General features: G+C 35.4%; 1 protein-coding gene across 11 annotated transcripts in view; it reads left to right on the forward strand.

Annotated features, from left to right (window-relative positions):
- Nucleotides 1-16,640, forward strand: part of RYR2 (ryanodine receptor 2) — an 826,096-nt gene that overhangs the window by 666,636 nt on the left and 142,820 nt on the right. For all 11 annotated transcript variants that reach the window (XM_072637850.1, XM_072637853.1, XM_072637851.1 and 8 more), the window contains 2 exons: nucleotides 11,132-11,266; nucleotides 15,978-16,090. In XM_072637850.1, coding sequence (XP_072493951.1) covers nucleotides 11,132-11,266; nucleotides 15,978-16,090 — 248 coding nt within the window. The remainder of the gene's footprint in view (nucleotides 1-11,131; nucleotides 11,267-15,977; nucleotides 16,091-16,640) is intronic.

Genomic DNA, 16,640 nt, shown 5'->3' on the forward strand with positions numbered 1-16,640 from the left:
AGTAATTGACAGCTGGAAAAAAGAGTACGGGAAACATTTTTAACAAGACCACCAGGTAAGAGAATGCTATGAACATGTTTAGGAATAGGTTGCCCCTTTTTTAGGCTAGGTTCTAACCTCACCATCAAAACCTGTAGATAGATGTACAACTTTGGACAAGTTTACAAGTAATCATCAGTTGTTGCTCCTCCTTGTATACAACAGCCTTACAAAACCCTTTCTAAACAATAATTTGGCGAAGTATCCCATATGTTATTATACCCATTTTATAAATGAGAAAACTGAGACTCAGAGAGGTAACTGACTTGCCCATAGTCAGAGCTAGTTTTGTTTGAACTGAAATGTGAGCCCAGGTTTCCTGACTCTAGTAATAACATTCACACATCTGCCAGAGCAAGACTTTTTGATCTTTTCAGGATAACTTAAGAATGTGCTACAATAGGGTGATTATAAAATCACTGATATATTAAACACTTAACTCTTGTCAGGATAGTACCTTCAACAAATGATGCAGTGTGAGAGAGTCAACAGAGCACTAGATATTCAATCAGGAAGACTTGACTTTAAAATCCTTCTTCTTAAATTTACTACCTTACTCTGTGATCATGCACAAATTACTGAACCTGTCTCAGTCTACAGTACCCTTTCTGTAAAGGATGATAAGAATACCTGTGAAATCAATTTCACAAGTTTTTTGTGAGGTTCAAAAGCTAATAGTACTTTATAAACCATAAAACTCCATGGTACTTGTAGCTATTAGTTTTTTCTTTAGAAACTTTGCCCACAATAGAGGTAATAAGTTAATGCTTTTCTTTTTATTGCTGAAAAATTAGAAAGAATTTTTTACATTTGGAATTCAAAGTTTTTAGCTCCATATTATCTGTGTTTAATCCAGCTTCTGAAAATTTAAAATCACTATATCATTGGTTGTCCTAATTTTGCTTTTATAGTCTCAATTTTATTATTCACAGACGTATTTCCCTATTTTTTACTGTGAAATAAATTTCTTATTGCAACATGTTTTTACCAAAAGTCAAGTTCTTTGTGGAACCAGTTAATAAAAGTGTGATGAAGTAAAAAATGTACCAGACTTGGAGTGAAAAGATTTGAGTTTAAGAACTAATTGTGTGGCTTACTACTTGTGTGATTTTTCTGGACTCTCTAGGCCTCTATTTCTTCATTTGTATAATAATTTACAAGTGGCCAATAATGTTCTAGTCCAACCCCTTCCAACTCAAATACTGTGTTTCTGTAACATTAAGTATGGATTATTTGTATAGAGACCTATTACTAACGTTCTGCTCTTCAGAAAAATAATATATATTTTTACTACCTGTTTTTAAACCAAAGCATGCTTACCATTTCCATAGGGAGAAGGAATTCCTCATAGTTACTGTCAAAATACAGAATAAATGCATTCCTAAAAAACTCTCCATGTATATGTACATATATATGTATATTATTTTTTTTCCTTTTTATTTCCATTATATGTAAAATGGAGAGGTGTGAACTAAGATGATAAATTGGAACTAGTCAAGTAGCCAGATCAAAAGGCTAGTCTTTAATGACTTGATATCAAAGGGCCCCAGGAATTTGTGTTTGGCTCTATGCCATTTAGCAGTTTATAATTGACTTGGATAAAAGCATAAATACTGTGCTTATAAAATTTAGGGAGGATATAGATAGTGACTGCAGATAGCAGAACTGTAATTCAAAGAGATTTTGTGAGGCTACAAATGTTGGACCAAATTTAATGAGAAGTGACATGTAATAGAAATAATGCAAAGTTTTTCACTTGGATTCAAAAAACAAACTTCACAGGTACAAGTAAGAGAGTGTATGGCTAGGTAACAGTTTGTTTGAATAAGATTTTGTTGGTTTAGTGAACTTCAGTATGAGTCAATCATGTTATATGTTATTCAGTCTTAGACTTTATTACAAGAGCTGTAGCATCCAGTATTAAGGGGTGTTTTACCTTGTCAGTCCACATGTGGAATATTGTGTTCACTTCTATAAACGTAAATAAGGACAACCAGAAAGGGCCTCAAGATCATACCATGTGAGGATTGTTTGAAGGAATAGGAAAAGAAAAGTCTTTGTGAGTATGGGACCAAGAATCTTTGCTGTATAGAAAAGTAATTAAACTTGTTCTGCTTGTTTCTAGAGGCAAGAGCAATGAATTTTTGTTACAAAGAATGAAATTTAGGACTATTATAAGAAAAATGATTCCTAACAATTAGAGCCATCCCAAAGTAGAATGGGAAATCCAAGAGATACTAGGTTACCCTGACTGGAAGTCTTCAGGCAATGGCTTGATAACAACATACTCAATATATATGTTTTAGACACAATTTTCATTCAGTTATTAGTTGAATTTGGTGACTTCTGGCATCCTTTCCTAATCTGTAATTCTCTGATGTGTAGTAATGTGGGAAAGACTTTTAGAAGCTTCCTATCATTTTATTACCAAAATAAAAAATGAAAACCTCAGCAATTCACAGAAAACCCATGAATTCTTAAGTTTAATCATGAATTTTTTCATATGTATTTTAGTTGCTTTCTTACTCCATATATCTTTCATTCATTCCTCTTTAACTTGACATGTGCATATATTATTATCTTATGATAACAGGCATTTTCACTTTAGAAACTAGTGAAAAGACTACCTTTCATTTGAAATAGATGAGGATCTGGGCACCAATGTCTACTGTAGAAAATCAAAGCACTCAAATATCAAGCATTCATTAATATTTTTTTTTAACTGTTCTGCTATGGACATTGTTGTCTCTTCTATTCTAAACCGCAAGGTTCTAATTTAAAAAAAAAGTTTCATTAGGGGGCGAAGCCAAGATGGTGGAGTGAAAGCAACTACTCACCTAAGCTCTAAGACAAATTCCTTCAGATACCTCTAAATAGAGAATCTAAATGGATTTTGGAGTGGCAGAATCTAATAGGGGACAGACTGTGACAGATTCACAGCCCAGGACAGACTGGAAGGTTGACAGGAAGGATCTGTTGCACCAGGTGGAGGAGCACACAGCACATGGGGGCTGTACCAGTGTGGTCCCCTCCATGGCAGGGCCCACCAGGAAGCCCTGGGAGGTCTGACAGCTTCAGCACTACGGAATCTTGGCATATCAGCCCAGGACAGGAGTCCAATAGAACCAAGCAAGTGAGAACCCAGAGCCCTAGGTAACTGCAGCAGCTGTTCCTGAGACTGTCAGCCTGCAGATTGTCTGTAAATCACCTACTTGAACTTCTGGGAGCCAAGATGGTGGAGTGAATGGTAACTGCTCTACCCTTCCCCTTGTTGACCATGAAAGACCCATAAAATATTTCCCCAGGAAAAATCCTGGAACAGTGGGATCAGCTGAAGGGGCAAGCAGTCTCTTAGCCTGTGAGGCTAGGAAAATCTCAAAGGGGGGGTCCCACTTGCTGTGGCTGAAAGGGACCAGTGCAAGACTAGAGCTGACACAGACAGCCCTACCCCAGCAAACCAGGAGGACATCCTGAGCCCCAGGGGGGTGGAGCCTGCAACTGCCAACACCAAGACCCCAGGTGTGCCTCATCACTGCAGGGGAATTGGGAAGACCCTAGCACAGATGGGTTCACCAACCACTGAACTTGCCTATGTTCTAGCTCATCAGAGGAGACCTCCTGTGGCTAGACCACCCCTTCCTGCAACTTAATGCAGTTAGCTCCAGGGTAATTCCTGAAAAACCCAGAAAGACTTCACCTGGCCTCTGCTTTCTCACACCACCCAACTCAGCACCAAGTAAGCTACAGCATTTTAGCTTCTAGCTGAAAGAACAAGAGGCCACAACACACAAAGCCTCAAGTTCAAGGCACAAAAACTGTGAGACAGAGTCCCCTGCCCCCAGATGCAGAGATCTACTGTAAAAGCCAGAGAAAGGGTAATCATCATGAGTAAGAAGCAAAGCAGAAAAGACCATAAAATCTTTCTATGGGGGCAAGGACCAAAACATGAATACCAAAGAGGTCAGCATTGAGACTGTACTCCAGTCTGAAAGTTCAGAAGGGAATATGAAATTGTCTCAAGCCTAAAGAGCATTCTTGGAAGAACTCATGAAGAATTTTAAAAGCCAAATTAGAGAAATTGAAGAAAAACTGGCCAAAAAAGAAATCCCAGAAGAATTTAAAAGGACAGTTAGACAAATGGAAAAGTAAGTACAAAACCTAACAGGAGAAAATAACTCTTTAAAAGGAACAATTGGGCAGATAGAAAAGGAGATGTAAAAACTAACTGAAGAGAACAATTTGATAAAAATTAGAATCAGGCAAGTAAAACCTAATGACTCTATGAGACATCAAGAATCAGTCAAATAGAATCTAAAGAATGAAAAGATAGGAGAAAATCTGACCTGGAAAATAGATCCAATAGAAATAAATCTAAGAATTATTGGTGTACCAGAAAGTAGATGATGAAAAAAAGACTGTGGACAATATCTTCCAAGAAGTCATCAAGGAAAATGGCCCAGAAGGCCTAGATCCAAAGAGCAAAATAGTCATCGAAAGAATCCACCATTCACCTCCTGAAAGGATCCCAAACTAAAAACACCAGGGAATATAGTTGCCAAATTCCAGAACTGTCAAGTGAAGGAGAAAATACTGTAGGCAGCCAGAAAGAAACCCTTCAAATATTGAGGAGCTACAGTCAGGATCAAACAGGACCTTGCAACTTCTACATTAAAAAATTGAAGGAATTGGAATATGATATTCTGAAAGGCAAAGGAGCTGGGACTACAGCCAAAGATCAATTTCCCAGCAAAGCTGAGCATAATATTTCAGGCAAGGAGATGGATATTCAGTGAAATAAGGGATGTCCAGACCTTCCTGATGAAAATGCCAGAGCTCAATAGAAAACTCAGTCTGGAAACAAAAGTCTCAAGAGAGGCATAAAAAAGTAAACCGGGGGAAAAAACTTTTATTCAATATGGGCAAACTATTTGCATCCCTATAAGGGAAGATGATACTTACTAATCTTGAGAATTTTATATTTACCATGATATATAAAAGGGGTATACATAGATAGAGGGAGCAAGTATAAAGTAGATGATGGGATGATAAAAATGTGTTTTAAGGGTACAAAGGGATTGTAACAAGAGATGTGAAAAAGAGGAGGCAGAAAATGGTAAATTACATCACAGGAAGAGGCAGAAGAATATGTTACATTGGAGGGGAGGAAGATGAGCATTGTTTGAGATTTATTGTAATCTGATTTAGTTCAAGGAGGGAACAACAAACTCAATTAAGTATAGAAATCTAACTGGCTCTATAGACAATAGACTGGGAAGGGGTAAATAAAAGGGAGAGGAGGCTAAAACGAAGGGAAGAAGTAGTAAGGGAAAAGGGGAGTAAAAGGGAGGGGTATTGAAAGAAGGAAGGGAAGACTGAGCAAGGCGGTGGTCAAAAATTAAAACTCTATTGTGGAGGAGAAGGGAGAATTAAAAGAGCAAACGGGGGAAAGAGGATGAAGGGAAAGACACAGATAGTAATCATAACTGTGAATGTGAATGGAATGAACTCTCCCATAAAATGGAGATGAATAGCAGAATGGATTAAAAACGAAAATCCAACAATATGTTATTTACAAGAAACACAGTTGAAATGGGGGGATAAACACAGGGTTAAAGTAAAAAATTAGAGCAGAATATATTCTGCTTCACCTGATATAAAAAAAGCAGAGTATCAGTCCTAATCTCAGACAAAGCAAAAGCAAAAATAGATCTGATCAGATGAAATAAGGAAGGAAACTATATCCTTCATATATGGCACTATAGGCCATGAAGTAATATCATTACTAAACATACATGCTCCAAGACGTATAGCATCCAAATTCTTAGAGGAGAAGTTAAAGGAGTTACAGGAAGAAATAGACAGCTAAACTGTATTCATGGGGGACCTCAACTCCCCTTTCTGATAAAATTAACCACAAAATAAACAATAAAGTAATTAAGGAGATGAATAAAACTCTGGATAAGGTAGATATGCTAGATCTCTGGAGAAAATTTAATGGGAATAGAAAGGAATATATCTTTTTCTCAGTGGTACATGGCACATATACAAAAATTTGACTATGTAATAGGGCATGCAAACCTCACAATCCAGTGCAGAAAGGCAGAGATAGTCACTGCATCCTTCTCAGATCAAAATGCAATTAAAGTTGTATGTAATAAAAGGCCATGGAAAGATAGAACAAAAATTACTTGGAAACTAAATAATCTAATCCTAAAGAATGAGTGGGTTAAACAGCAAACCGTAGGAACAATCAACAACTTCATTCAAGAGAATGACAGTAATGAGACAACCTAGCAAATCTTCTTAGGGGAAGTTTTATATCTTTGAATGCCTACGTGAATAAAGTAGAGAAAGAGGAGATCAATGAATTGGGCAAGCAGCTGAAAAAGCTAGAAAAAGAACAAATTGAAAATTCTCAAGTAAATACCAAATTAGAAATACTGAAAACCAAAGGAGAGATTGATAAAATTGAAAGTAAGAAAACTATTGGACTAATAAATAAAACTAAGAGTTGATTTTTTGATAAAAACAATAAAATTGATAAACTTTTGGACAATTGGATTAAAAAAGTGTTGGGGGTGGAAGCTCAATTCCATGTGGACAGTCTCGGGCGGGTAAAGGTGGGAACTTCTAAATCTTAGAATTCTCATGAGGCCCCCCAGGAAACAGCAGGGAATCGAGGAGTGAGACCGAGCTATCTCGTGTATTTCCGCCTCTTCCCATGAGAACGTGATGGGAGAGGCATCCCCGCCCTCAAGACTGGCCCCGATCTGGGCACACCTATTGTTATCTAACAGGCACGGTATTCAGGTGCAAACTACGCGGCAGGAGAGCTTAATTAGGGTCAGGAAAGCCTGAAGGGCTCTTTGCGAGGGAGGGGCCCTTACAGGACAGAAGGCGCCTCTTCCCTTTTCCTCTCTTCGCTCTTCCCTCCCCCCTCTCTCCCCACTTCCACTTCTGCTTTCATTCCCTCACTGTAAGATCTTTGCCTCCTTGGGAGATTTCTCTCTCCCTCCTAAGGAAGAGTTCCCCCTGCACATGTAACCGAGACCCTGAATAAAGCCTAACCCTTGTTCGACTCCAGAAAGTCTCTTCTCTCATACGTTTATCCGGTTTGGCCAGCCGAAGACCTGCGAGGTAAGGTAAGACTTGGGTAGCCCTCAGGCCTCTAGGCCTGGCAAAAAAGACAGAAGAAAACCAAATTACCAGTATCAAAAATGAAATGGGTGAACTCACCTCAAATGAGGAGGAAATTAAAACAATAATTAGAAATTACTTTGCCCAATTGTATACGCATACATTCTACAATCTAAATGAGATGATCATTTTAAAAAAATGTAAATTACTCAAGATTAACAGAAGAGGAAGTTGAATACTTAAATAACCCCATCTCAGCAAAAGAAATTGAACAAGTCATCAGTGAACTCCCTAGGAAAAAATCTCCAGGACCAGATGGATTTACAAATGAATTCTATCAAACTTTTAAAGAACAGTTAATTCCAATACTATATAGACTATTTGGGAAAATTGGGGAAGAAGGAGTCCTACTAAATTCTTTTTATGATACAAATGTGGTTCTGATACCTAAACCAGGAAGATTCAACGGAGAAAGAAAATATAGATCAATTTGTCTAATGAATATAGATGCAAAAATTTTAAATAAGATTTTAGCAAAAAGAATACAGCAACTTATCTTGAGAATAATACATTATGATCAGGTAGGATTTATACCAGGAATGCAGGGCTGGTTCAATATTAGGAAAACTTTAGCATTATCGATCACATCAACAACAAAACTAACAGTAACTACATAATTATCTCAATAGATGCAGAAAAAGCTTTTGACAAAATACAACACCCATTCCTATTGAAAATACTGGAGAGCATAGGAATAAATGGAACTTTCCATAAAATAATAAGCAGTATTTACCTAAAACCATCAGCAAGCATTATATGCAATAGGGATAAGCTAGATGCATTTCCAGTAAGATCAGGGGTGAAACAAGGATGCCCATTATCACCACTATTATTCAATATGGTACTAGAAATGTTAGCTGTAGCAATTAGAGAAGATAAAGGAATTGAAGGAATAAGAATAGCCAAAGAAGAAACTGTTACCACTTTTTGCAGATGATATGATGATATAGAATCAAGTAAAAAGCTACTTGAAATAATACACAACTTTGACAAAATTGCAGCTTACAAAATAAATCCACATAAATCATCTGCATTTCTGTATATTACTAACAAAGCCCAATAGCAAGAGATAGAAAGAGAAATCCCATTTAAATCTATGGTAGACACTTTAAAATATCTGGGAGCTTACCTGCCAAAACAAACTCAGGCACTGTATGAATACAGTTACAAAACACTTTTCACACAAATAAAGTCAGATCTAAGTAAGTGGAAATACATTGGTTACTCATGGGTAGGCTTGGCCAATATAATAAAAATGACAGTTCTACCTAAATTAATTTACTTATTCAGTGCCATACCAATCAAACTACCAGATACTTATTTTCTAGAGCTAGAAAAAATAACATCAAAATTCATCTCGAAGAACAAAAAGTCCAGAATATCAAGGGAACTGATAAAAAGAAATGCTAGGGAAGGTAGCTTAGTTCTACCAGATCTCAAATTGTATCATAAAGCAGCAGTTATCAAAACTACTTGGTACTGGCTAAGAAACAGAGGGGTAGACCAATGGAATAAGTTAGGTACTCAAGACACTGTAGTCACTGAATATGACAATCTACTGTTTGATAAACCCAAGAACCCTAGCTTCTGGGATAAGAACTCACTGTTTGATGAAAATTGCTGGGAAAACTGGATAACAGTGTGGCAGAAACTGGGCATAGATCAACGTCTGACACCATCGACAAGAATAAAGTCCAAATGGGTACATAATCTAGTATAAAGATTGATACTACAAACAAATCAGGGGAGCAAGGAATAGTGTGTTTGTCGAATTTATGAGGAATGGAGAAATTTTTGACTAAGCAAGAGATAGAAAACATTATGAAGTCCAAAATGGATAATTCTGATTACATTAAATTGAAAGGTTTTTGCACAAATCCAATGCAGCCAAGATTAGGAGGGAAGCAGAAAGGTGGGAAAGCATTTTTGCAACTAATTTCTTTGATAAAGGCCTAATTTCTAAAATATATAGAGAACTGAGTCAAATGTACAAGAATACAAGTCATTCCCCAGTTGATAGATGGTCCAAGGTAGTTTTCAGAGGAAGAAATTAAATTTATCTATAGTCATATGAAAAAATGCTCTAAATCCCTATTGATTAGAGAGATGCAAATCAAAATAACTGCGAGGTACCACATCACACCTATCAGATTGGGTTATATGACAAAACAGGAAGATGGCAAATGTTGGAGAAGATGTGGGAGGGTTGGAACACTCATTCATTGTTGGTGGAGCTGTGACCTGATCCAATCATTCTGGAGAGCAATTTGGAACTATGCCCAAAGGGCTACAAAAATGTGCATACCCTTTGACCCAGCAATACCACTTCTAGGACTGTGTCTCAAAGAGATCATAAAACTGGGAAAGAGTCCCACATATACAAAAATATTTATAGCCGCTCTCTTTGTAGTGGCCAAAAACTGGAAATCAAGGGGATGTCCATCAATTGGGGAATGGCTGAACAAGTTGTGGTATATGAATGTCATGAAATACTATTCTGCTATAAGAAATGATGGAACAAGAATACTTCAGAGAGGCCTGAAAGACTTATATGAATGGATGGCGAGTGAAAGGAGCAGAACCAGGAGAACTTTGTACACAGCAACAACCACAGTGCATGAGGATTTTTTCTGGTAGACTTAGAACTTCATTGCAACACAAGGACCTAAAAAATTCCCAATGGACTTTTGAGGAAAAATGCCTTTCACATACAGAGAAAGAACTGGAATTGGATAGCAGAATGAAGCAGACCATTTTCTTTTGTGTTATTCTTTGTTTTGTTTTATGATTTCTTCCATTCATTTTAATTCTTCTATTCAGCATGACTATGGTAAAATTGTGTTTAATAGGAATGTATATAAGATTGCAAGTCGTCTCAGGGAGGGAGTGGGAAAGGAGGGGGAGGAGAAAAATCAAAGATATATGAAAGTGATTGTAGAATACTGAAAACAAAATAATTATTTTTTTAAAAAAGTTTAATTAGGGAATTATACTTTTGCAAGGAGGTATTCAGAATATGCAACCTCTTTATGTGACAGTTGGAAGGGGAAAAAAAAAGACTTCCTTAAGGTAGAAAATAATTTGATTCCATAGGGCTTGCTAGTGTGATTGCAAGAAAACTAGAATAGGTAATTAAGTCATTAAACCGTTCCAATTACTATACTAATGGTAGCATTTCTGTTCTAATGTTCATGCTCTTTGTAAAAACAGAAAAATGGGCAAAACTCTAGTATCTGGTAATACATTGTAGAATTATAAGAAGCATCTGTAATTTTTTCAGCATAAGGAGCTTCTATCATGAACATCAGAACATATCAGTCATTTATAAATATATTCTAGGTAACTGCCTGAGACATGTTGGGTGACTTTGGTTTTCCTCTAGGTCTTTTTAAATTTCTTTGGTACCAATGCAGAAAATTTTCCAGTGCCTTTTTAAACAATATTACTAAAAACAAATCACTATAGGGAATTATTATAATATTGTGGTTAATGTGCAATGTAGCAAGCATCTCAAGGTGGTTGTTGGCTAATGGACTTTGTTTAGATTGCTTAAAACAAGCAAGTCTTCGTCCACTATATGACTGATTTCCATTTGGTAACTTATTCTAATGATACATTTTTCTATCTAATCTTTAGTCTCTTGAAGGTTCATTGCCCCAAGTACTGCACCACTCTCAGCATTAGTGAAGCTTTATTCACACAAACACATGTACTTTCCTCTCCAAATTTATGAAAAATGGCTGTCTTGAAAACATCAGTACCTGAAAATGTATTCTTTTATTCTAAATTGTTAAGCAAGATCCTCCTAGGAATGTACCAGTTTTTATGGCTCCTGGGAAGTGTTCTGTTTATGAATTTGTAATTATGTCTACATATTTTTTTCTTCTTTTTGTAGTTGGAGGATCCAGCTATTAGGTGGCAGATGGCACTTTACAAAGACTTACCAAACAGAACTGAAGAAACCTCAGACCCTGAGAAGACAGTAGAAAGAGTATTGGACATAGCTAATGTGCTTTTTCACCTTGAACAGGTTAGAGATTCTCTTGACCCTAGAGCAATAAGTTCTCAGATAAGTTCTCAGTAAGTTCTCAATAAATCACAGAGTGGAAACCTAAGATGCCACTCTACATATACATAATTTAAAGAACACCTGTGAATAAAATGTTTTTGATTGTTTGCAGAACACATACAATGTCTAAGTATTCATATACATTATGTCAAGATTATAATTATTATACCTTGTAGATTCAGAAGAACCTTAATACGAGTACTTCTTTCACTGACACAAATTGTAATTTCTCCATTGCCTTCTTTTCTCCTGCAGTTCATGTCCATATTTTCCCATAAATTCTTCATAGAAGAAATGCCAAATGTATATTTTTTGTGTTGTGATTTTGAGGATTTTTTAGTGTTTTTCCCTCAAGGCAATTATATAGCATTTAAGTTATAAATCTGTTATCCCTATTTCTTGCTATATTATTAGTCTGATTAAATTAGTTGTAAAATCATTAATTATATTCTTTATAGCATTTTTACACAAAAGTCATTATAAGTAAAACCCCAGTCTTCTCCAACCAGATAAAATCTTTCCATTGTCTTTTGAGTTATTTGTAATTTTAATTCTTCTAAGATTGTCATATTATGGTTTTCATAATCATAAAATATCACTGACTGATTATTGGTTTTAAAGAAACAAACATTCTTAGTAGTGAGCAAAAATCACTGTTTCCCAAATGCGCTATAGCCTGATTTCATTCTGCCAAAATGTAGTTCTAGCACCTGCCTATAATCCCTTTTATTAGGGAGACTAGCAAAACATTTGAGCCTGGAAATTCTGAATTGTAATAGACTAAGTTGATCAGTTCTCCGTACTAAGTTCTGCATTGATATGATAAGTGGTAAGGGTGGTGGGGGTGGGGAGGTTTATAGAGGGGGAGGTTGAAGAGCCAGATTACCTAAGGAGAAACAAACCAGCCTACTTTAGAATCAGAGCAGATCAGAACTCCTGTGTCAGAGTGGGATTGGGTTTATGAGCAGTCCCTACACTTTCAGCTTGGGCAAGATAAGGACCCCCTGGAATATATATACAAACACTCCTTGGGGATCTGTGGACCCCAGGTTAAGAATCCCCAGAATAAATAGCCCCTAAGGTCCTTTGCAGTTCTGAATCAGTGATACTATGATTTTAGAAGAATTCGAAACATTTTGTCATCAATATGACATTTTTTGAACTTTATCCAGAATATTTTCCATGGCATTGGCAAAACATTGTTTTGATTACCTTGCTAACACCTAGACTGGAGTTAATATTTGGTGAATTTTGAATGAATTTCTCTGTAGTTTCATTTCTTGTGAATCTGTATGTATTTTTGACCCATATGTTAGAAATGTTTTGTTCCAGAAGAGCCGTCAAGGCTGAAAGTTATGTTGTTATATCCAATGCTTTCTTGAAATAACTGAACTGAACTGAAATAATATATTTTATACATCTTTTGATCACATGTTAACATAAAGATTCTATTTAAGAAAATTAGCTACAAAATATCAGTTAATTCCTTCTGATGTTTTCATCAAGATGATTCTTCTAAGGTTTTTATGTAGATAACAAAGCAGACATATAAATGGGTAATGACCAATTTTTCTTTGTTTCCTTTCTTTCAGTAAATGTAGCATGTGTGGTTTTTCTCATCCTTTGGGGATTTCTTCTCTATGAAACAATAGCCACTTATTTGCAGTAATAAATGCAAGTTAATAATAAATATAATAATATATTATTTATTATATTTATTTGCAATTATTTATATTTATAATAAATGATAATAATAAAAAGTAATAAAAAGTAGACACTTCCACAAAGTTATTTCTTAGGTAGTAGGTTGGTATATAAATTTGCAAAAAATCTAAAAATTGGGAAATGATTTTTTTAAAAAAATTGATCCATTTTTTTCTCCCCAACACTTGAAATTATTGAAGATAATTTTTAAAAGTATATTTTAATATCTAGCCCAAAATGTAAAACTTTATTTATAAAACAAATTAAATACTAATCATTTAATTATAAAAAATTAAACTTACTAAAAAGGAAGCTGATGATATATACAAGAATCCTTTAAAATATTGATTATAATAATGAAATTTTCCTTACTATTTCCAGATATTGTAAAATCAGTTATATTTTCATAATATCCTTTGAAGATGTGTAAGGAATTCATTACTTAAATTCCTGCTCAATGTACATTTGAATCTTGTTATATAGCATTTTGCAAAGGAAATTTTATAGGGAAACTTAGAATAGTGATGAGAGTATACAAGGTGCTCAAAAATAGACTTGATTTAAGTGGGAACAGAACAGTTTTATGTACTTTGTGGGTCCTGCAGTTGCTACTCAAGTCATTTGCCTTTTCTGAGCCCTGCTCCCTTCATCTACAAAAGAAGGGGGCTGAAATATATATCTTCTAATAGCCCACCCAGATCTAAATATGTCATCCTGTGATCATAATTATAAACATGATTACTTTGGCAGGGCCTATCATTGTCCACTGGAGGTGCAACTTCCCCTTCAAACTATAACTGGGTTAAAATGAAAGTACATTGAAATGATATGCAAAATCCATATTTTTATGCTTTCCTTTGAATCCTTTAGAACAAATCATTCAAATACTGACTCCAAATAGTTAAATAGAATCTAGATACCTGTTTTAAGACTCAGTGAGACTTGTTTTTAAAAATTAAAATGACTTCTAAAATAAGAACACCTATACTCCATTGTAACTTAATGGATTTTAATTAAAAATTTTCCTCTATTGGGACACTATGCTTTCTTTTTACTTTTATATATTGACTTTTATCATACACTAAAGATCAAAAATTTATTTTACCCATACCTGTTCCATCCATCCTCACTAGATTTTGTCCTATCTCACTTCCCATTCATGACTAAGTTTCTTGAGAAAGGTGTCTGCAATCAATTCTTCCACTTCTTTGATCTCTCTCTTTACAGCTCTTTGAAATCTGATTTCTGACTTCATCATTCAACTGAAACTTCTCTCTCTAAAGTTACTAATGATCTCTAATCTAAATCTAATCCAAATCTAATCGCCTCTTCTCAATGCTAATCTTTCTTGACTGTTCTGCTGCCTTTGGCTTTTTCAGTCCCTCTCTTCTCCTTGATACTTTCTTCTCTTTAGGGTTTCATTACACCACTCTCTTCTGATTCTCCTGCTATCCATCTGACTCACCCTTTACAGGTTCCTTTGATAGTTCTTCATCCAGGACAGCCCCACTCAGTGTGGGTGTCCCCCAAGTCACTGTCCTGGGTAATGTTTCATTATATATTTTACTTGATGGTCTGTCTCATCAACTTACAAAGATTCATTTATCATCTGTATGCAGAAAATTCTCAAATATTTTTGTTCAATGTTAAACTCTCTCCAGACCACCAGTCTTGAGTCTCCAGTTGCCTATTGGAAATCTCAATCCTGTTTTTATCTCTTAAGCTCAACATGTTCAGAATCGAACTCATCTTTCCCCCCAAACCTTCCATTTTTCAAAACAGTCCCCTATGCCTGGAACTCTCTCCCTTCTCATCTCTTCCTTCTAACTTCTCAGGTTTCTTTCAAACCTGAGATCAAATCCAACCTTATGTAAGAAGCCTTTCAGAAACCTCTTTAATCTTAGTACCTTCCCCTTAAATTATCTTTTAATTTATCCTGTTTATAACTTGCGGGCATGTTGTCTTCCTCATTTGACTGTGAGATTTTTAAGAGCAAGGATTATTTTATGCCTTTCTTTGCATCCCAGAATTTAGCTGAATGCCTGGTACAGAGGAAGTACTTAATAAATACTTGTTGATTTGTCAACTTGACTTCTACCTGACATAACCATTTTTATTTTTTCCAGAAATCTACAAATATGAACCGGCGCTATTACAATGTGGGAAGTATAGTGTTGAACTGCATAATGATTACTAATTAATTTAGAGCCATATTGGAATTGTTTCTGCGTTATCTAATATTTGTAATTAATCTGTATTTCTTATGGTAGCAAAACACCATTAGCTAAACAGTAGCTTGCTTGTCTTTTCTATGGTAACCTAAAAGTTTTATTGTCACTTGTGTCCATGATGTCTTTCAGATTTTAACATGGTGGTAGAGATTTTAACATTTTTGCTTAACTAATAGACTTCTTGACCTGTTTCTGTTCTGTGACCTGGAAGCCTCATCGTCCTCTATTCTCTACTCTAATTTAAAAAATGCTAGCATTATCATTAAAAAAAAAAATTCACAGTTAATTTTACTTACACATAGCACGTCCTAATTTGTCTCTACTTTGTGAAGGATATGTGATCAGTTTTTTTAAAGATGGGTTCTTCAAAGAGAAATGAATGATTGTATGCAGATTTTTTTAGTCTTCTACTGGAAAACTTTAAGGGGAAGGGACTCAAAAGAACTTTTATGTGGACTAATTTTAGACACTGGTATTGATTAAAGATGACAGGTTTTTAGTACAAGCACTGAAGAAAAAAATCGTATATTTATTCAAATAAAGCCTGTCATTCCAAAAGCCATCTGAAATTAATATTATTTCCATGACACTGATTTTCCCATTAGAATTTCAAGAAATGTCTAAAACCAAGATTGCATTCTTTCTTGAGCTTCATTTTTCTGTAGTATCCTTCATTTTTTTAATGATGAATTAATGTGAGTATGGGATATTTATTGTATGATTTGATTATATTCCAGGTAGAGCATCCACAACGGTCTAAAAAGGCTGTATGGCACAAATTGCTTTCTAAGCAGAGAAAACGAGCAGTAGTGGCCTGTTTCCGAATGGCTCCATTATATAATCTGCCAAGGTAAAATAATTCAGTAAAACAGCAGTAGAAGGAATGACAATTAATTTCTATCATGTATAAAATAAATAACATAAAAATAGATCAGGGTGAGTGGATACAGGGTCGAAAGAATTTTTTGGTGCTTTTATTCAGCACCTGGCTTAGTTTTCCCACTGTTGTATATTCTCAATGAGCTACGATCTATAATGTATGACCCTGTTGTTGATAGTCAAGATGAAGACAGCAGAAAACTACATCTCTCCCTAGATCACACCACCTTGGAAGCATTGAAAACTTCTAAACTTCCAGAACTAGCTCTTAAAACAGTAGTATAAGGAAGTCTGAAGTTTAAAACAGAGCTCCTCCTCCCAGAACGGATGGAGACAGAACTCACCATTAACATAAAGTTCTAAATCAAGAGGTATGATAGAGAAATGAGTAAACAACAACAAAAAAAATGAACCTGACCAGAAAGGTCTGCTGTGGTGACAGGGCAAAGAAGTCAGAATAGTCAGGCAAGCAAAGTCTAGAAGAAAAAAAGATTGGACACAAGCTGAACAAGAATTCTGAA

The sequence above is a fragment of the Notamacropus eugenii genome, chromosome 2 (assembly GCF_028372415.1).
Source record: "Notamacropus eugenii isolate mMacEug1 chromosome 2, mMacEug1.pri_v2, whole genome shotgun sequence".
Lineage (NCBI taxonomy): Eukaryota > Metazoa > Chordata > Mammalia > Diprotodontia > Macropodidae > Notamacropus > Notamacropus eugenii.